At 41.7% G+C, this 20,813-nt stretch overlaps 1 protein-coding gene across 1 annotated transcript in view; it reads right to left on the bottom strand.

Annotated features, from left to right (window-relative positions):
* Positions 1–7,280: 7,280 nt before the first annotated feature.
* LOC128278906 (protein furry) overlaps positions 7,281–20,813 on the bottom strand; it is a 58,645-nt gene continuing 45,112 nt past the window's right edge. The window contains exons 14-25 of the mRNA XM_053017631.1: positions 20,585–20,683; positions 19,394–19,525; positions 19,069–19,237; positions 18,735–18,837; positions 17,952–18,402; positions 15,617–17,407; positions 13,910–14,335; positions 13,617–13,691; positions 13,231–13,260; positions 9,878–11,265; positions 9,548–9,738; positions 7,281–8,107 (exon numbers count right to left, since the gene is read on the bottom strand). Of these exons, the coding sequence (XP_052873591.1) occupies positions 7,752–8,107; positions 9,548–9,738; positions 9,878–11,265; positions 13,231–13,260; positions 13,617–13,691; positions 13,910–14,335; positions 15,617–17,407; positions 17,952–18,402; positions 18,735–18,837; positions 19,069–19,237; positions 19,394–19,525; positions 20,585–20,683 (5,211 nt within the window). The 3' untranslated portion in view covers positions 7,281–7,751. The remainder of the gene's footprint in view (positions 8,108–9,547; positions 9,739–9,877; positions 11,266–13,230; positions 13,261–13,616; positions 13,692–13,909; positions 14,336–15,616; positions 17,408–17,951; positions 18,403–18,734; positions 18,838–19,068; positions 19,238–19,393; positions 19,526–20,584; positions 20,684–20,813) is intronic.

The following is a 20,813-nucleotide window of genomic DNA, read 5'->3' as shown; positions in this document are numbered from 1 at the left end:
TACGTGGGTGTCCCCGGATGGAGCTACTTCCAATCAAATAGATCACGTATTGATAGATCGGCGACATCAATCGAGTCTGATAAACGTCAGAACCTTTCGAGGGGCCAACATCGACTCAGATCACTACCTGGTTGGCGCAGTGATCCGATGTAGAATAACTCGCCGAAGTACAACGAGCGGGAATAACACACAGACTCGATTGATGTCGCCGATCTATCAATACGTGATCTATTTGATTGGAAGTAGCTCCATCCGGGGACACCCACGTAGCTTTGTGGATGTCCTTTCGCGCAAATTTGGTACTTCCAATCACCAGGTTCCTTGCGGATGCAAAATTGATCAATCTGCAACCATTATCATTACTTTCACTGTGTAGACTGTGAAGACCGGTGTATTGGCGGTACACCGGCTCCCTATCAGACTCGATACAATACGGACTCCCTGAAACAAGAACGGATGCAAGAGTTGTACAAACAGGCCATCAGGGAGTCACCGCAACCACTAAACGATGAAGCAACTACGAGCGAGAGATGGAACGCTCTAAGAACATGCATAGAGAGCTGTGCCCAAGAAGTCTTGGGCACGCGTCGTGGTAAGACCAGATCTGGCTGGTTCGACGATGAGTGTAGACATGTGACGGAACAAAAGAACATTGCGTACAGAGCAATGATAGGCAAGCGCAGGGCGCGGGACAGCGTAAGGGAATACAAGAAGCTCAGGAGAACAGAGAAGCAAGTTCATAAGAAAAAGAAGCGATTGTGGGAAGATAACAAAATACGTGAACTTGAAGAAAACAGAGTGCGATACGGACCCACAAGACAATTTTACAAAGCGGTAGCAGGTCACCGAAACAACTTCATACCTAAGGCTGCCGCGGGCAACTTCATACCTAAGGCATACCTGCTGCCGCGACAAGGTTTGTAAATCTGATCAGTAACCAGCCAGAGGTCCTCTCGCGATGGGCCCAGCATTTTGATGAATTACTCAACGACCAATTTACTGAGCAACCAGAAGCTCCACTGGTGGATACAAATTTGCTCCTGCCACCAAGCATAGAGGAGACCCGAAGGGCCATTTGTCGACTGAAGAACAACAAAGCACCAGGCACCGACGGGATTGTAGCCGAGCTCATAAAACATGGAGGGGAGAGAGTAGAGCACGAGATTCATCAAATCATAGCTGGGGTGTGGGATAGCGAATCGATGCCTTGTGAATGGAATCTTGGCATCATCTATCCCATACAAACAAAGGGGGACAGACTAGTTTGCAGCAACTATAGGGGTATAACGGTGCTCAATACCGCCTATAAGATTTTCTCCCTCGTTCTGCAGGAACGACTAGTCCCATACGCTGATGAGATAGTTGGTAACTATCAGGGAGGATTCAGAAGAGGAAAGTCTACCACTGATCAGATCTTCACCATGCGGCAGATCTTGGAAAAGATGATTGAATACAGACAGAACACATATCACCTCTTCATCGATTTCAAGGCCGCATACGATAGCATAGCCCGAGTAAAATTGTACGAGACCATGACTAGTTTCGGAATACCGGCCAAACTTACCAGACTTGTTAGAATGACCATGACCAACGTCACAAGCCAGGTGAAGGTGGATGGAAAGCTCTCCAATCCCTTTGCTACCACCAAGGGATTGCGCCAAGGGGACGGCCTAGCCTGCATCCTTTTCAACATCGTGCTGGAGCGAGCCATCCGGGACTCGGGAGTAGAGACCTCAGGGATAATCTACTTCAAGTCCAGCCAGATCCTGGCCTATGCTGATGACATAGACATCATAGGTCGACGGCTCTCCGATGTAGTTCAAGCCTACACAGGGATTGAGCATGCGGCGGAGAATCTCGGCCTGCAGATAAATGAAAGTAAGACCAAGTTTATGATGGCGCCACCGCCAGCAGCCCCACCAACAACATCGGCGAGCATACGTGGGGGTGACGTACTAATAGGTGACCGAAAGTTCGAGGTCGTCCCGAGCTTCACCTATCTAGGGTCAAAGGTTAACACCAATAACGACATAACTGAGGAGATTCGCGCCAGGGTGTTAGCAGCCAACAGGTCATACTATAGTCTGAGGAAACTATTTCGCTCACATCTCGTGTCGCGACGGTCGAAGCTGGGATTATACAGAACTTTCATAATCCCAGTACTCACATACGCATCTGAGACATGGACACTATCGAAAACTGACGAAACCCTCTTAGCCGCGTCCGAGAGGAAGATGCTCAGATTGATATTTGGCCCCGTATGTGAGGAGGGACAATGGAGGAGCCGCTACAACAGCGAGCTGTACGCAATGTACGACGACCTCACTGTCGTGCAGCGTGTGCGTCTCGCCAGGCTCCGGTGGGCTGGTCATGTTATGAGAATGGCGGACGACGAACCAGCCCGTAAAGTCCACTTAGGCCGTCCGGAGGGACAGAGGGGGCGTGGTAGGCCCCGTGTGAGATGGAGAGATTGCGTCGACCGGGACGCGATATCGGCCGGTATTCAGATGTGGTGGACGAAGGCTCTCGACCGCGAGCGGTGGAAAGATTCCTTAAAGCAGGCAAAGACCGCTCGACGGTTGTAGCCGGATAAGTAAGTAAGTAAGATATGCCTGAACCAACGGAGCTGAGGAATATCATTATTACAAGGCAAAGGTTCAAGTTTGAACGAATTTCGTATGACAAGCTCAGAAAGATTTGCTTTAACTTAAAAAACAAGGCCGGTATAGGAAAAGTAAACGCGCAAGTACTGCAGGACAGTTTCTGTGTGGTTGGGCAGATGCTTCTTTCGGTGATTAACCAATCTCTAGAGAAGGGTATTTTCCCGGCCTCATGGAAGGAGTCGACAGTTATCCCTATTCCTAAAGTGACTGGTGCTACTAATGCGGATGAGTTTCATCCCATTAACATGCTCAATATTCTTGAAAAGGTCTTGAAATTTGTTGTGAAAGACCAGTCGATACAATATCTCGACGGGAATAAGTTGCTTGTCAGGGAGCAGTCAGAATATCGAGCATGACATTCTTGTGAATCTGCACTAAACCTGGTCCTTGCCAAATGGAAGGATTTCATGGAGCGCAACCGACTATTGCTGTCTTCTTGGACCTTAAGAGAGCGTTTGAGATAATATCGAGACCTTTGCTACTGGAAACTATAAAAAGGTTCGGTGTTATGGGTACTGAGCTAAAATGTTTTGCCGATTATTTACAGAACAGAACACAAAGAACAGTTTTCGGGAACCACTGTTCGGACTCTATTGAAAACATCCTTGGGGTGCCGCAAGGCAGTGTTCTTGGGCCACTGTTATTTATCATGTATATAAATGACATGAAAAGTGTTTTAAAATATTGTGATATCAATGTTTTCGCAGATGATACAGTATTATTTGTCTCTAAAAAAGACATAAACCAGGCTGAGATACTAATTAATAGCGATTTGCTGGCTTTAGATGGCTGGTTGAAGTACAAAAAGTTGGCATTGAAGGTCAAGAAAACCAAGTACATGGTCTTGTCAGCGAGGTCAACTGACATCCGGCTGTCTATTGTCATCAACCAGGAACCTATCGATAGAGTTTCCGAGATGAAATATCTGGGAGTAATTTTGGATGATAGAATGAAGTTTGGGCCACACTTAGATTATATTACCTCAAAAGTGGCAAAGAAGTGTGGAGTGATATATAGGTTGAACAGCAATCTAAATTTTTCGCGAAAGTTCAATTATACAAGTCAATAGTGTCACCCCACTTTGATTTTTGTGCCTCCATTTTATTCCTTCGAAACAAAACACAGCTTCAAAGGCTGCAGAGGCTGCAGAACAGAATTATGAGGCTAGTTTTGGGTTGTAGTCGGTACATTTCTTCTATTATCATGCTAGATATTTTACAGTGGATGTCAGTTAGGCAGAGAATCGCGTACCAAACGGCAATGTTTGTATATAAAATTGTGAAAGGGATTGTGCCATTGTATTTGAGAGAACGGATAGTCGTGGGGTCAAACGTTCACCGCTACCGTACTCGCAGAGCAGGGGATCCGAGACTACCAAACTATTTGTCAGCAAACGCCTGTAATTCCTTGTTCTTGAACGGGGTACAATAGTATGCCGAAGCACATCACCAAAGCCGCAGACTTGAGGGAATTCAAGCGTTTGTGCTCCGCATACTATAGTAACATCATACACCAAACAGCAAACCTAAACATTCCCGTACCGTCCACAAAAATGCACAAAAGAGTAGTCCCTTGGTGGAATTCAGATGTAGCGTCAGCCACATCAACACAGAAGAAAAGCACTTAGAGCACCTAGGCATTCAACAAGAAAAAACATCCCTCTAAGAGCCAACAAAATATCTACATATCAGGAAGCAAACAAAATAGCCAAACAAGCAGTTTACAAAGCAAAAACAGATTCATGGAGCGCATTCACATGGAGCATAGATTCGTGCATAGCAGCATGGAGAGCATAGCAGAAATAAACCCGGAAATTACATGTAAAGAGATGTGGCGCAGGGTCAATACCTTACATGGTAAACCCCGAAAACCCATGACTTTTATACACCACAACAACTTCTTTCATCCAAGATCAACACAAAATATCAGAGATTTTTGCTGAATATTTTTACCGAACATCTGCTACGTCCCAACATTCTACAGCCTTCCAAAAAAACAAAACAAAAGAAGAAATTCAGTACGCACACTAGCGAATCGTACAATAACCCTTTTACCATTAGAGAACTAGAATATGCGCTTAACAAATGTTGAGGCAAATCAGCCGGCCCTGACAACATAAGTTATCCAGTTATCCATCCTTCAAAACCTACCCACAATAGGGCAAACCACCCTACTAAAAATCTATTGGTACACCGGAATCATACCAGCAGAATGGAAAAATAGTCTTATAGTACCTATTACCTATAGTACCCAAACAAAACACCACACCAAATAGAAAATTACCGACCTGCATAAGCAAAATACTAGAGAGGATGGTCAACCGAAGGCTCGCCCATGTTCTGGAAAATAACAAACTCATAGGAGAGGCACAGCACGCATACCGGGCCGGAAGAGGTACCGAATCGTAATTTGCTGCACTTGATGATACCCTACATGCAGACCTTAACACAGGACAACATGTTTTCTGCGCTACGATAGACATTTCTAAAGCTTTCGATAGATCTTGGAGATTTGCCATCCTCCAACAGCTTACCAGCTGGAAAATCGGGGGCAAACTTACCTCCTTCATACAAAACTTCCTAACAAACCGAACATTCCAAACTGTCATAGGCAATGCACGATCCTCCATAAAAAGACTGAAAAATGGAGTAGCACGGGGTGCAATACTCTCCCCAACACTTTTTAACATCAGTACCCAAAACCTTCTGGCATCTCTACCAACAAATATCACTCCACTTATCTATGCAGATGGCATTACACTAATTTCAACCGGAAAAAACCCAAAAGAAGCAAAAACCAAATTACAAGAAGGACTCAATAAGGTGCAACAATGGTCCCGTTTCGGCGGATACGACATTGAAGCAAGTAAATCTAACATACTCTGGTTCACAAAACAAAACCGCAGAAAAGCACAAAAACTATTCATCAACAACTTCCAAATACCAAACCGTAGAGCAACCAAATTACTAGGAATAGTAATAGATAACCAGCTTACCTTTACCAAACACTTTAAATATTTAAAAACCTCAAAAAACACTGTCAACATACAACAAAACACTGTCTCGTTTTCCGAATGATATGCTCCGGCAGAAAAAGATCGTCGAGAGAAACAACTCTCAAAATTCTCAATGACTGTCCCCATAGCGTCACTCCTATGCGAATCAGGCCAACTACCCTTCCACTAAGTCCTCATAAACAAGCTCTTATCGGCCTACAGCCAACTCAATGAGAAACATTTCCCAGCAACACAACTAACCTCCCGAATAAAAGAACACTTCAAACAACTAACCAACAAGTAGCTTCCTCCAGTCCAGGCTCTCTGCAGAATCAGAGAGATCTTGGAACAGCACGGTCCCCACCATTGATCGCACTATGCAATCGATCATAAAACAACACTACAACAATATCACCGCCATGCAAACCTTCCTAACACATATTAACAAAAACTATAAACACCATCACCACATCTACACCGATGGTTCCGTCCTTAACAACACAGCAGGCTGCGGAATGTTCTCCGCTGACACTGCCTGCAGTATAAAACTGCAAAATAACCTATCCATTTTCTCCGCCGAGGCCATAGCACTTTCTATCGCCTCTGAAGAAGCCCTAAACCCACATGGCAAAATGTAATCTTCACCGACTCCGCTCTTCAAAACGGAACATCCAGACATCCATACATACAAAATATAGAATAGGCAAACAAAGCAACAGCATAGTCTACTGCTGGATACCCAGTCAGCTTGGTATCGAAGGCAACGACCATGCCTACTCCCTAGCCAACACTGGCAGACAAAAGTCAGACCATAACATAAGCCCACTACCCAAAGACGATCTTCTACGATGGACCATAGACCAAATACGTGCTTCTTGGGACAAACAATGGTCAAATCAAAATACCAACAAGCTCTACCAAATCAAACAAAACACACTACCATGGACAGACCCACCTAACCCCAACAAAGAATCATTTCGAGATTGCGAATCGGTCGCAGAAGAATTACATGCGGAACCCTCACCACAGTAAAGCACCTAATCATCGAATGCAAATCATATGATCGAGTGAGAAGAAAGCTTGGTATACCAAACGATCTACCAGCAGCACTGGCAAACAACCCGGATAATATCAAAACCGTAATACAATACATAAAAGAAGCCGACCTTTACTACAAAATGTAAACCAACAAAACATCAAATTAAAAACCATCCAAAACAACAAACCAACAATATAAAAACCATCGAAAACAATCAACCAACAAACCTGCAAAAAGAGATGAAAGAAGCTTCAAGCTCAAAATCTCTATAATAAAATTAATAACAACAATAATAACATTCGATAATAACCGCATGCGCGAGCGGACCAAGTGAATGAACAGAAATACAAGTTTTTTAATTACTGTACTCTCGCTAAAGAGCTACTATTCTACTCTCGCTAAACGAGCTACTCTCTCTCTACTTTCTCTACGCTCTCTGAGCAGAGTTTTTAATTACCAAGCTTTCATGTTAAAACTGTTGCATTCGCAACAACAACAAATGATTCACCAAAACGGCGCATAGTTGGCACAAATCGGACCATCGCACCATCTTAAATACAGTTTAAAAATTCACGTAAAAATAATAGATTTATTTTTAACCAACCTAATACTACATAATTTTTCTTTATTGTAGAATTAACAGGTCAGGCCGTATATTTGTATCAAAACGAGTTATTTTTCTCGTCTTATCCCTTTTTATCGGGTGGTGTTGTTCGTCCCGCGCCAAACCCCTAAAATATTGAATAAAAAGCCTTATGCTATGACTACGCTAGATTATATTTTTTATCTTTCCATCTTTTTTTTTATCTTACACGTCTCGAAAATGTGTCAATATCCAATATAGTCCATGTCAATCGGATAATAAAAAAAACAGCAGACAACATACAGGCAATGAAATCATCTCTAATATATAATGATTATGAGAAACGAACAAACTGCCCAATTCTCTTGAAGGTATGAGTTTTTTTTAAAGACTGGGCCGTATTTATGACGATATGAGATGCTCGACCATTAAAAGACAGCAAAGGAGAATTAAAGCAAATTATAATTCATTTCAAAGTGTCGTGATAATGTCAACAGTATCCTTAAACGGATTCGTTGAAGCTAGAACTGGTGGTGACGGAGGTTTAGGGGCTTGGTTAACACCAACTGCATTTAGTGACGAACCACTCGGTCCAACATGGGCGTGGTTGTCGATATTTGCTCCTGCGCCGCTTCCGACTCCGCTACTATTTCCGATCCCTGCCGGAATCGTTGTCATGGTTGTGCCCGTTGACGAACTAGAGCTAGTGTTGGCTTTCATGCTGATTTCCATGTTAGACAGGGCAGACGACACGTGAAGTAGGTTCTCCATCAGGATTTGATAAATTTCACTAAGTTCGAACTCCGATCGGGATACAATGAACACATCTGTGGATGGATAATATATAATATAGATAAATATATATATAAGTATTTCATTTTCATTTTTCATTTCATATTCATGCATGTTCGCCGCTCGGGCTTAACATTACTAATTACTAACACATTCTTAGTACATTCTTAGAACATTACATTACAACATTACATCTTAGAACATTATCAAGTTGGGGAAAAAGTCATCCATTATTTTTGGGTGAAATTTAAAACTTGTTTTAAGATACTTCCAATGGTTCGATTAACGTGACATATGTACCGTTATGTTGGAAAATTTGCTTATAATGCCTCTCTTGTAGAAGGCTTGCTCGTTATTAGCGAAAAACTTTAGCAATCTCTTTTCACAATCCTTTCTTGATCTCACTTTTTCAACACTCATGGTGCTGAAATTGTGCATGGTGTTTATGGTCCTGATACTCTTAAATCTAGTAATGTGTAATTTTGGTTTCGTTGACCCGTTTCGGTTATTTTTGGTGTTGAAGATGCTTCTCGTACAGGCAGACACGTCGTCGAAAATGTCGATAAAATCACAGAAATAATCAAAGGTGATCGGCATGTTAGTAGTCAAATCGGTTAGGAGCTGAAGATTAACTATCAGATAGTTTTAAACCATTTGCGCAAAGCTGGATTCACAAAGAAGCTCGATGTCTGGGCGCCACCCTATTTACACAAAAAAAATGATGTATCAATTTTCCATCTGCCAAGTTTTGATCAAACGGAATGAAATTGAACCATTTCTTAAACGGATGGGTACTGGGGATGAGGAATGGCATGAATACGACAATACTGCGTAAAAAAATGGTCTAAGCGTGGTAAAGCAGCTTAACCGGTGGCCAAACCAGGACTCACGGTCAGCAAGGTACTACGGGGTATATGGTGGGACTTGAAAGGAACCGTTTATTATGAGTTGCTTCCGTGTAGTCAAACCCCAAGCAATTGACCAGAATCGGCCAAAGGAAGAGGTTTTGTGTTCCACCAGGACAACGAAATGTTACGCACGTCTTTAGTAACTTGCCAGAAAGTCCGGACCTTGCACCAAGCAATTGACACCTTTTTCACGCATTACAAAATTTCCTGAATGCTGAAAAACTTGAATTACGAAAGGATTGTGAAAAAAGATTGCTGGAGTTTCTCAACGCACACACCTAGTATAAGAGAGGGATTAGAAACCTATCTTTGGAAAGACAACAAATTTTTCAACAAAATGGTGCATATTTGAAGCAAATCGGACCATCCGAACATCTTAAATACAGTGTTGAAGCTCATGCAAAAACAATGGATTTCATTTTCCCCAACCCAATATTTTGATAGTGATTTGTAAACCTATTATAACACTTTTCGATGCATTATTTAGAAACCACACTGACAAAATTAATAACACAAATAACTAAAGAAATAAAACAATGAAAAAAAAAACAAATAAATGAAACTTACCATTCCTATCTTTCGTTAATCGGTTTGCATAAGCATTCAGAATAATCGATAAGTCATCGATTGTTTTAGATTCCGTTGACATGTTGTCCAGCACGGTATCGCGCGTCGCACCACACAGAGTGCTGTAATTTAACGCTAAATGATTCGATAACTGTTTGTGCTGTTTTACGTGATTTATCGCCGCTAACCAACTAGAAAACAAAAAAATACAGAAGCACCCGTTGAGTGCAAAATGTGTAAATGTAGAATCGTATTATTCGATATAAGCTCGGAGGGATTTCCACCCCTTTTCGGACGAAAGTGAAACTGTTTGATGATGGGTATGCATACCGTTGATTGTCGATTAGCTCGATAAGAATGTTCTCAAACTCGCTGTGGTTCATCGGAACTCCCGGAGACGGAGTAGGAGTGTTTTCTCCCTCTGTAGAGGTGGAAGTATCGAGCGACTCCATTTCCGCATCGTCGATGCAACGCAGTAATGCTCCGCGCACAGATAGGTACAAATTAGAGAGGTCTTGCATTTGCTCATTTTTACGCAGATTCTGCACAACGCTGTTGGCGATCTTGTGATCGGACTCGATCAGCAGTAGCAGTTGAAACATAAGTTTGTACAGGCTCCGACCTAGATCAAGCAGCATTTCTGCGGTGGCCGGATCTGTTGACGCGGAACTGTTCAAATGCTGCCCGATTGTGCTCTCGTTTGCCGAATCGATATCTGAAGTGAAAAGTGCCAGCTTGCAGGAGGCCTTCACCTCATCTAAGCTATCTAGTACGGTGTCCTTGCGGTCGAAGAACGTTTCCAGATGCTCCTGCACCTCCAGTACTCCGTAGCGGAGATTTTCAAAAAGACGCGGTGTTGTGGCCAGACTAGCGTGATACCAGATCTTGGGAGGATCACCCCGTGTTGCCAGTAAATCAGACAAGACTGATATACGATGACCCAGCTGCACACCGGAACCGGTGAAATAGCGCATGCATTCCTTCGAGATGGAAATTGAACGAACCGAAAGCTCTTTGATCAGTTGGAACATTTGATTTAGCAGATCCGGCGCATGAGACGAAGGCTGATTTACTAGCAGATTCACGAGGTTGCGTCTCCAAACGTCGACGCTTTCGTCTCGGATAGGTCCCGTGCGGAACGGATGAATTCCCGGAAGGTGAGGCGATGCATTACATGGCGTAATGTCACCTAAATCGCCAGCACTTGACCCGCTCGTGTCGCTACGTGACACGGAATCACGCCGATGACGCCTTCCGCGTAAGCTCAAACTAGCTGGAGCTCCACTTAAGTAGCCTGCTCTTGAGAAGACAGGTCGTGGTTCCTCATCCAAGGGTGACTCAGACTCTACCTCTTCATCCGAAGAGTCATCGACATTCAGACGCTTACGACGATTCAACACCGGGGTTTTCTCACTTAAACTTTCGTCGAAGTTCGAGTGAGAGACACGGCCCGCACCGGACAGAGAATGTTGTTCGTTCTCACCCTCGGACAGAGGACGACGACGCACGCCCCAGTTGAAATTATCTGTTGATTCACCCTCGATACTCTCGCTTTCGTACTCGAGGAAATCAAAATCCTTGAACACCCCGAAGTCGGGCGGCCCATCCTCGCGTCGCGAACCACCACTCAAATCCTGCTGCGCTCCGGATGTCTCATCTGTGCTGGAAGCGGCCGATGATTGGCGCTCCAAGAGGTCTGACGATTGACTAAAAATAACCTGCAAAAAAGTTCAAGAATTTTAAAGTAAAATAATTAGTTAGCTATGGATTTTCAGTTTTTGATTTTGTAAGCAGAGTTGAATGTGCAGTATTTTACCATAAGGGTATGCGACAACCAAATTTTCCTATTCAGAATTGGCTCAGTGGATGTATACTTAATAGCCAGCCGTGTAAATTTCAGTATTACATAAATTACTATCGGGTGCATTAGCGAAAACGTTTTGATAGAATAAAACAAAATTGCATAAATACTAAATAAAACCTGCTTAAATACTAAATTTTTCTATCTAATATGATATACAACATCAAGAAGTAGCACACATATCTGAAAATAGACAACGTATCCGTAACGCAATATGTTTTCTTATACACTCTGTCAACTTTCTATAGCCGCACCCACGTTTTTAACGTATCTTCCAAACCGTCTTTCCGATTCAACTTCTGGTTTTGGGACTTTTTAAGTAGGCAAAATTATGAATAAAACCATTTGGTTGAATCCAACCAATCAATCGAAGTTTTATGATTTCTAGCTTTTTTTCGACCAAATACAATATAGGCACTGTCAACGTTCTATAGCCGCATCTAATAAAATGATCAATATGTGTGGATTTTTTTCAAATCTCTGTATTCATTGTGAGGTTTAATAGTCAGTTGGCTTTCCTGATCGCTGAATGACTTGGAAAATTCTGTTTGTCATACTATCAACTACTACGGTTTTTCAATATTTTTGGGTCCATATGTTCCCAAGCTTCCAAAATGGATGCCTTGTGCTTTTGAAAAGAGCTGTATTGCTTCCTATCCGCATAAATTTGGCTAACCAATATTCCCCAGACATTTTCAACTGGATTTAGATCCGGACTTCGCGCTGGCCACTAAAGCAAACCATGCTCTAGTCATCGAACTGGTTTGAATGCTACTGTTGGATTTATTCGGTGAGACCACCGCGCGAGTGTATTTTTGATTCGCCTTTTATTTCACACTTAGTATTTTGACATTAATATCGCGAGCCGAGCGAGCTAGCGAGCGAATAAAAATTCAACTACTGCTCGACACTACTTCAATTGTCACCGATGTCCCATGTTGAGTTTAGCAAACTCTACACGTTTTTATTGGTGTAGTAGGCTTAGATTTGGTGCCTTGGTCATTTTTGCTCGAGTTATATTCGGGCTGTTTTGCCAAACCTTGCGAATAGCTTCCCTGCGCACTGGTAGATTCAGTGTAGATTTGATTTTTTATAGCGATATTGTCGAGTTTGACGCCAATTTAACAATGTTCCACTTGGTTCTCATCGACATCTTGGATGTTTTCGGAGTACCCTGCGCAGTTGCATACCGTTTAGGATCCTTTAACTAATTACGGATCACTTTATTGGATCTCGTTATTCTTCGAGCCGTTCGAGCTCGTTCTTACGTGTTATGTGTTATGTTTTACAGGGTCCGTTGAGCCACAAATTTTTTTAAGTTATGTTTTCGTTTCACTCCGTGTGGCTCACAGTATCACGCACGATGGTATAACAAGCAAGGCCAAGATTTTCTACCACTATCTCAAAATGCGCCTTGTGAGAATGTCGAATAATGAGAGGGATTGTCATCTGAGATTGACACCCAACAGTTTTTATTTAAAAGATGAAAAAAAATATATAGAAAGTAGTATTTCAGATAGACCACATGGCGCAATGAATTTTAACTGAATGAAACAGTTAATTCAATCAATCAATTAATTCTGAACAAGAGAACAAAAAAATAATTGAAATTGTTATATAAGTTTTACATCTTTTGTAACGATTTGAAAAACTTAAGTATTATCTGTAATAGCAGTGCTTCCATGAAATGGATAAAGGATGAAATAATAACGAAAATAACGATAAAAAGAATAATTATGCGATTCGGGTTCTAAATTTTTGCAGCACATGAACCAAGCACGTAAATCATATTAAACGTAAATCGTAATTCAAATTGGTTTACCTTGGAGTACAAAGAGCTTATGATATCGTCCTTGGTGATATAATTTACCCGTAGAAAAGAAAGGCCAAGGAAATTTAATAAAAACAAAATTAATAAACCTTACTAACCCCAAAAGGCACACGAAACTACAATCATAATATTTCCCTATCATAAAAAAAAGCATTTGTTATATTGCTCTGAACATATTGGGATCAAAAACTATAGTAAAATTGAACTGTTGTTAAGAGCCTGGTCATAACGCAATTTTACAGAGACAAGAACAAATAATATAAATACGGTCCAGTCCGTTTTTCTACGATTAAAACAAAAAAACAAATAATAATAATAGATAAAAAAAAGATAAAAGCAAACATCCAAGTAACACTGAATATGACTATTGCGCTTACCGAAGGGCTTTTGGGAAGGCCCACGCGTTGTCCACATGTTGTAAGTAAATTAACCAGGCATTCTCGAACCCTCCCCTAAAAATAACAAACAATGAAATAGAAAATATTAAATATTAGGCCACAAATGTTGATTAAAAACGGCAAGAACTAATTTACGCTACCAATAGTATGGCCAACAAAGTTACCAACAAAACAATGACTTTGCATGGATGAAAACATGGATCAGCGAATTGAAGGAACACAACAAAGGGATATGGATAGGCATACATTATATTCATCAGCACACAACGTACCTGTGACATCCAAGGACGTTTCCAACCGCTTAACGGCGCCGTATCCGCCGGGGAAAGACTAGCACTGCGACGAGGCGAGTTTGGAGTTCCAGCGTGACCGAAATGGGTTCCAGATCCAGTTACATTGCCAGATCCATTATAGCTCTTTGCTCCCCCCAGCGAGCCACCGCTAATGGCAACAGCTCCATCGTTGTCGGGTTTTAACAGGAGCTTACGACCGATTAAGGGCGTTTGTGAAACGTCGAACGAAAATTCCATCGTTCGCCCTGCGAGCTCTTTCTTGCAGAACACTTCTGAATCGCTGAAACTACCGTGAAGATTGGTGTACGATGAACACCCTTCAGAAGTTTGAGGAACCACCTGCAGGCTGGAGCTTCGTGTTACCACGAATTTCAGTATTTTTAATGCCTCTTTCCCGTTGGAAGTCTGGGAAAATATCGTATTGAGAGATAATTAAGAGAGAGAATATAAGGGAAAAGTAATGTGACAACATTTAGACAAGATTTCTCATTTAGTTTGAATGCATTAACATTTCGTTAATAGTAACACATCGTTCAATAAGTCCCGAGACTAGCGTAGAGATGGCACTAATAATGTCTTTTATATACTTAGGTTCGGAAGTACCAACCTTCAGATAGGATGTGTCAAAATTTGATGTAACTCGAAACATAACCAAGAAAGCTATAGTGGTTAAAGTGACGCTACCTTTGCAGTCCTGAAAAAATGGACCAAAACGAGTTTCGTGTGTTGATAAAACATTGTTTTCTAATAGGAACAAAACATTGTTCAAGCTCAACAATGGCTTGGAAAACGTTACCCGGACTCTACTCCGTCGAAACCAACCATTTGTCGGTGGAATGCTGACTTCAAACGCGGTCGTGCTGATACAAATGATGAGGGACGGCCAAATGAGGCAGTAACTCCCAAAACACCAAGCAAGTATTCAAATCGTGATGGGTGACCGCAAAATGAAAGTGCATGAGATGGCTAAGATGGTGAACATATCAACTGGTGGTGCATTCACTATTTTGCACCAAAAATTGGCCATGAAAAAGGTTTTTTCAAATGTGTGCCGCGTTTGCTCACAATGGAACAAAAGCCACCATGGCACAATTCAATCAAAACGATGACCACATTCAACGAATTAAGCTTCCAACTGCTTCCTCATCCTCCGTACTCGCCGGATCTGACCCCCAGCGATTACTGGCTCTTTGTGGATCTAAAAAAGATGCTCAAGAGAAAAAGATTTGGCTCGAATGAGGAGGTGATCGCTGCTGCTGAGGCTCATTTTGAGTCAAAAGACAAGTCGTGCTACAAACATGGCATTGAAAAGTTATAGAAGCGTGGAATGATTGTATTACCTTTGAAGGAGATTATGTTGATGAATAATAAAGAATTTGTCCGATAAAATGTTGTTTTCATAGTTAGTCTCGGGACTTATTGAACGATGTGTTAACTATAAGCATCTGTATATTGTAAGTCAATAAAAAAACTTGTAAGTTTTTCAAAACTTGAAATAGAAATTTACTATCTGAACCGGAATCTGAATATAATAATATAACATGACACTTCTTTTGACACCTTTAGCAAATTAAAAAAAAACGTAAGGAAACCATATAATGATAGAACTTTGTTCAGAAAATGCAATGCAATGAACACTATTTACATGTGTATGATGGTAAAACATATTAAAAGAGCTATACTTACATCTAGGTATTTGGAAATTATTTTCAGCATATCGCCAGCAATTGGTTGCACAGTAACACTGGAAAGATCCACATAATGCAGCATACAATGGATAACGCTCAGCACCTGTAGCTGAACTTGCACCCATCCTTTCTCCAACACTTCTGTGAGAAAGGCAAGCATATGCAGACCCATATGCGCGTACGTGTCGTAAAGATATTTCACAACACATTTTGTCCACTGGAATGATTCTTTGCTGAATGTTTTCCTACTATAGAGAGTCATCACTGTACCGAGGTTCTCTAGCTTAAGTCCCATTTCTGATGAAACTTGTGCTATGTTCTCCGCACTACGAATGCAGATCTCATTGGCGTCTTCGTAGTGCAGCAGCATGTATGGTAATAAAGCGATCACATTCATTGGAAATGCGCAACTTTGCGTCGGATCACACACCGGTAGATTGAGCAAAGGTGTAAGTTGTGATAACAGCGTAATCGAAGGTTCGTATGTCCCCGAATGGGTGCATCCCTTCAGTAGAAGCGCATGAACACCAGGGTAGGTAGACCATTTCAGTTGCTGCTGAAGCTTCTCAACCTTATCTCGTGCGTCGGGCCTATCGAGTGGTAACCGGTGTAGGACACGTGTTAGTAACCGTAAAGCCAATAAAAACTCGTGTTCGTAGTCGCTCTCAAGTAATGAGACGGATAACCAAAAGAGTTGAGCCAAAATGGTCATCTTATCATCTTGCGTGGCTGTGTCTCCGAGCAGCTTTAAACTCTGAGCGCTGCGTGATCGCGACAGCGATGTTTGTCCAGCCGCAAATTTGGTCCCGTTCCGTTCCAACTCAAGAGCAGCATTGCGGTTGCGCAGTTCTATCTGCTTATCGATTGGTGAATTAGAAGCCTTTCGCGAGCAATATGATATCGAGTAACTAGTACTGCGCGTGTGTCCGGCGTTCGTGACGTTGTGTATGTTTTGTCCAGGCGAGTTGATCATTCCGTCACCTGAACGCTTGCTGCCATATATTCCTACCGCCGCACCTTCCTTGTTGTTTAAATTTGGTGTGCTCTTGAAAATGTCTTTCATCACATCCAGCGGACGGAAGTCGGAGTCCAAACTGTCTACGGCGGCCTCTAGCGTTAAGAGCAATTCCGTAACGTAACCCTGCATGTCCTCACCCTGCTCAGCCACGGTTTCAATCAATCGTGAGAGAATGTCGGACAGCATGCGCGAATTGATTGGTACATCAAGCGAGCGGAACACTTGCAAGCTGCGTCCGGCGTAGTGGCGAGACGAGCAGCTAAGTCCCAATTGCAGGGCCGTCTGAGCCCATCGTTCAGGGATGCGCGCGTGGGAATAGCTGTCCGTGAACACCTTTACGATATGTCGCAGGAAGCACTGCAACTGATCCGCCGACTTTATGCTCCAAACCTTCGCAGTTATATCTTCATAATTCCACAGAGGATGCTGCTGACTACTTTCCTGCGAGAGAAACTTAATTAAACTCTTGATGACGTGCGCAGTTGGCATGGTCGGTCCTGGTAGCGGTGGTGCATTGTCCTCTGTTACGATCGTCGGCACGGTAGGCGTTTCTTCGTTGGGTTGATTAGCAGCTGTGGACAACGATAGCTGCTGAACTGCTGTCCCACTTAGCCAGAACAAATAACTATCAAACTCTTGATCGGGCTCGGTAAAATTGTGATCAACCACGGGTAACGATGGTACCACTATACCCAAACGTAGCTTGGCTGTGTCGCTGTTGAGCAAGATCTTGGCCACCGTTAGATGATCGTTGTGGTCCGCCAGTACAATCTGTTAGAATCAATAACAAGTGTCATACTTTGTATACCTTGCTTAGCCTAAGTAGTTTGAAAGGACTATAATATCAATAACATTATGTAGTACTGCTTATGCAGTTATGTGCAGCGTTGATACCTTTTAGGTTAATATATATGGAAAAGATCTTTGTATCAAAATTGAAATTTATTCATTACTAAGCTTGTGGTAGAGGGACAGAGGGGGCGTGGTAGGCCCCGTGTGAGATGGAGAGATTGCGTCGACCGGGACGCGAGATCGGCCGGTATTGATATGTGGTGGACGAAGGCTCTCGACCGCGAGCGGTTTAAAGGTTCCTTGCAGCAGGTAAAGACCGCTCGGCGGTTGTAGCCGGATTAAGTAAGTAAGTAAGCTTGTGGTAACAACATACTTTAATAAACTATTAGGACTGGATAAACTATCAACACTGCACAATCTATAGAATTACTTGATTTTACATTTACTGTTCTCAGTTGGACATCACTTTTCGAAACATTTGTAAACCAATAACATAGAAAATTTAAAAATGCAATTAACTTACCAATAAGTTCAAAAGAAGTTTTTTGCAATGGTCTCGCACGATAAGCCGCGTATGGTCTAGTCCAAGGAACAAAATATGCAACATGAGTGGCACATGCAGTGTCCAGTCCAAACCAGGAATACCATCGACGACGATGTCCGTCAGCAGCATGACGGCTACGTTACAGCGATGAAACCCACTGATCGGAATGTTGGTGAGGGGTAAAAATTCGGTTAATGGTGCAAAGTAGCCACCATATTCGGGCATCGGCAACGGATGTGGTGCTAGTGGTTGCTCGGTACGTATCTGCACGAAGTTCTCCTCCTGATTCATCTGCTCGTTCATCATTACCATCACATCTTCGTGTCGCGGCATCACACATGGTCCGGAAGCGGTACGTATCTTATCGTTTCCACGCGGTGGCCGGTATGCGTTGGCGAACGTTCGTAAAGCGCTGTCGGACTTACACGTTCTGAAAAAAAAAAAAACGGTAACAGTAGATAGTCCGCAAGCCGTCAACACTTTGTAGACACACTTATAAACTTGTTTTTATATACAAGAAACGAAATCCAAAAGCGAGGCAATTAAAGCCATCATCTTTAGTTTATTTATTAATTTGTTTTACGCAAAGTGAAAGTGGAACACATTCTATTGTTGTCTAATATGAGTGTATGATTTTAGTTACTGGGCAACGAAACCACAAAAACTAATTAATGTAGCCTTATGTATTTTTATCTCTAAAGTACTGCCAATGACGATTTATCAGTTTCAACATATAGGGATTCTGTTTAAAGTGCAAATTACCCAGATTTTATTGGATCTTCCCCGCTGTGGCGTTTGGTATGAATGGTACCTTTCTCCACGTCCACATCACAGACTTTGGGATCGTTATTCCCGGACGCTGGACCTAATGAAACGATACAGAAGGAGATTGCTATTAATTTGATGTTAGCTACCCAATGGCGACTCAATTAAAACCATCCGTGGACACGGTTTTCTTCATAAAAGGTAATATACGTAACGAACAGAGTTCTAATTCTATAACCAAATCAACTGGAAGGTCTAGGACCCGTTTCCTGTTCTTGCTTTGCATCATTACGTTTTTCTTAAGGTTTCACATTTGCTATGAACTACTTACCATCAGAATGGCTGGAGGCTTTTCTCATACTCGTTAACCGGTAGAAAGGCGGCGTTTCTGTTCGCTCAATTAAACAATTCAAAGTTTCCACCGTTTGCAGTTCACTCATCAGTTCGTCCAGTAGTCGGTTAGTACACGAACGGGCCAAATATAACGCAACTCTTTTTGCCTATTATAACCGATGTCCACATCGATAATTAAAAATAGAGAAGAATTCAATTACAATTAGTATTTGGTTCACAATTGCTATAACCTTGCTTATTTAGCCTTTGCACTTTTGTATCATCTGGTGTCTTTGATGAATTATAGCGCAACGATTACTTACATAAGCCAACAGCTCGTTCGGAGCCATCCCGGATATAATTAATAAATAGCGAAGTATAACTTTGAGATTATTTGGCCAGAACTGGCATAGCGTGCCCCACAGTTCTTCAATGTATGGATGTGAGTCAGCAAACTGGAAAGATGATATATAAAACAGAGATAGTCCGTTGTTTGAAAGCATTGATCAATTGAAACTAAATAAAATATCTAAAGTCTTTTAACATTGTTTGACGATTTTCACTCCAATTTTGTATTGATATTATCTAGGATAATTTTAAGATGCAATAATTACAGACAAAACATAAATCTATAACACTCGATTTAGTAATACGGTTGCTATATTATTATGAAAACCATATTTCCAAACCTCCAAAACATAAAGCAAACCAAACTATTCTTTGATTGTTATTTCATCTGACATCTTCATCTGATCATCATTATTTTATGCGAACATACCAGCAGCTATTGACATTCTTAAGACATAAATTCAAGTTGCTATTGACGAAATAGGACCAGATACAATCGAAATTGTACTCAAAAATAGGTCGACCGAATAAGCTACTGCCAAGCCAATCTTGGTAAACATTTTACCAAAATTGTTTTCCCCAAATAAATGGAAGGAATAAACCTTTCAAATAAAAGTTCAACCATAGAAAAATATTCAGCCGTTTTTTGTTTATAATCAAAAGAAATCATGCATCGTTAAAGAAACATCCTGTATATAGCTAGACTGTGTAGCCTCCGGTCATATCATAAGGATGGTGAACGACGACCTAGCTCGCAAAGTCTTCTTAAATGGAATAAGGGGTGGTAAGCCCCGTTTGAAATGGCGCGATTGTATCGACAGGGATGCAAGAACGACCACTGTAACGAGTTCATTGTCGAAGGCGCTCGAGCGCAAGCGATGTAGAGCGGTCTTTATTTCAGGGCAGGATCGCTCGGCGGTTGTAGTAGCTGAATAAGTAATTAATAAGGCTTACTATAGATGATGAACTATAGATGATGAAAGTATAGAGATGCACGATGATTTTTAAGCAAATGTCGCATACCGTTAGAACTGTTAGTGAAATTTTTCAAGCCTTAGCTAGTTGAATCGTTTTTTTTATATAATCGAACACCTTTAAGTATAACACTACTGCAAAATTCAATAGACAATATTATTTCACCTTTCAAATTTTCTCATGAATCTTACCTTTGCGGTTATATATACTAAATTGTTCAGTATCATCTCCGTTGCCTCTGTCGATCCAGATCCTTCGCGACGCCCTCGAGTGTTCGAATCTGGGTAATACTAAAACCACGAAAGGATATAAAGAAAATGATATCCCTGTCTATTAAACTCAAGAACGTATAATGAAATTTTAGCAAAATTGTAAATGCGAATGCAACTAGCAGAAAAAAAGTCTAAGGTTGTTAAGCTG

This window comes from Anopheles cruzii, chromosome 2 (assembly GCF_943734635.1).
Source record: "Anopheles cruzii chromosome 2, idAnoCruzAS_RS32_06, whole genome shotgun sequence".
Classification (NCBI taxonomy): Eukaryota; Metazoa; Arthropoda; class Insecta; order Diptera; family Culicidae; genus Anopheles; species Anopheles cruzii.
The sequence above is the reverse complement of the archived record's forward strand: the minus strand, read 5'-3'. Positions and strand labels throughout refer to the sequence as shown.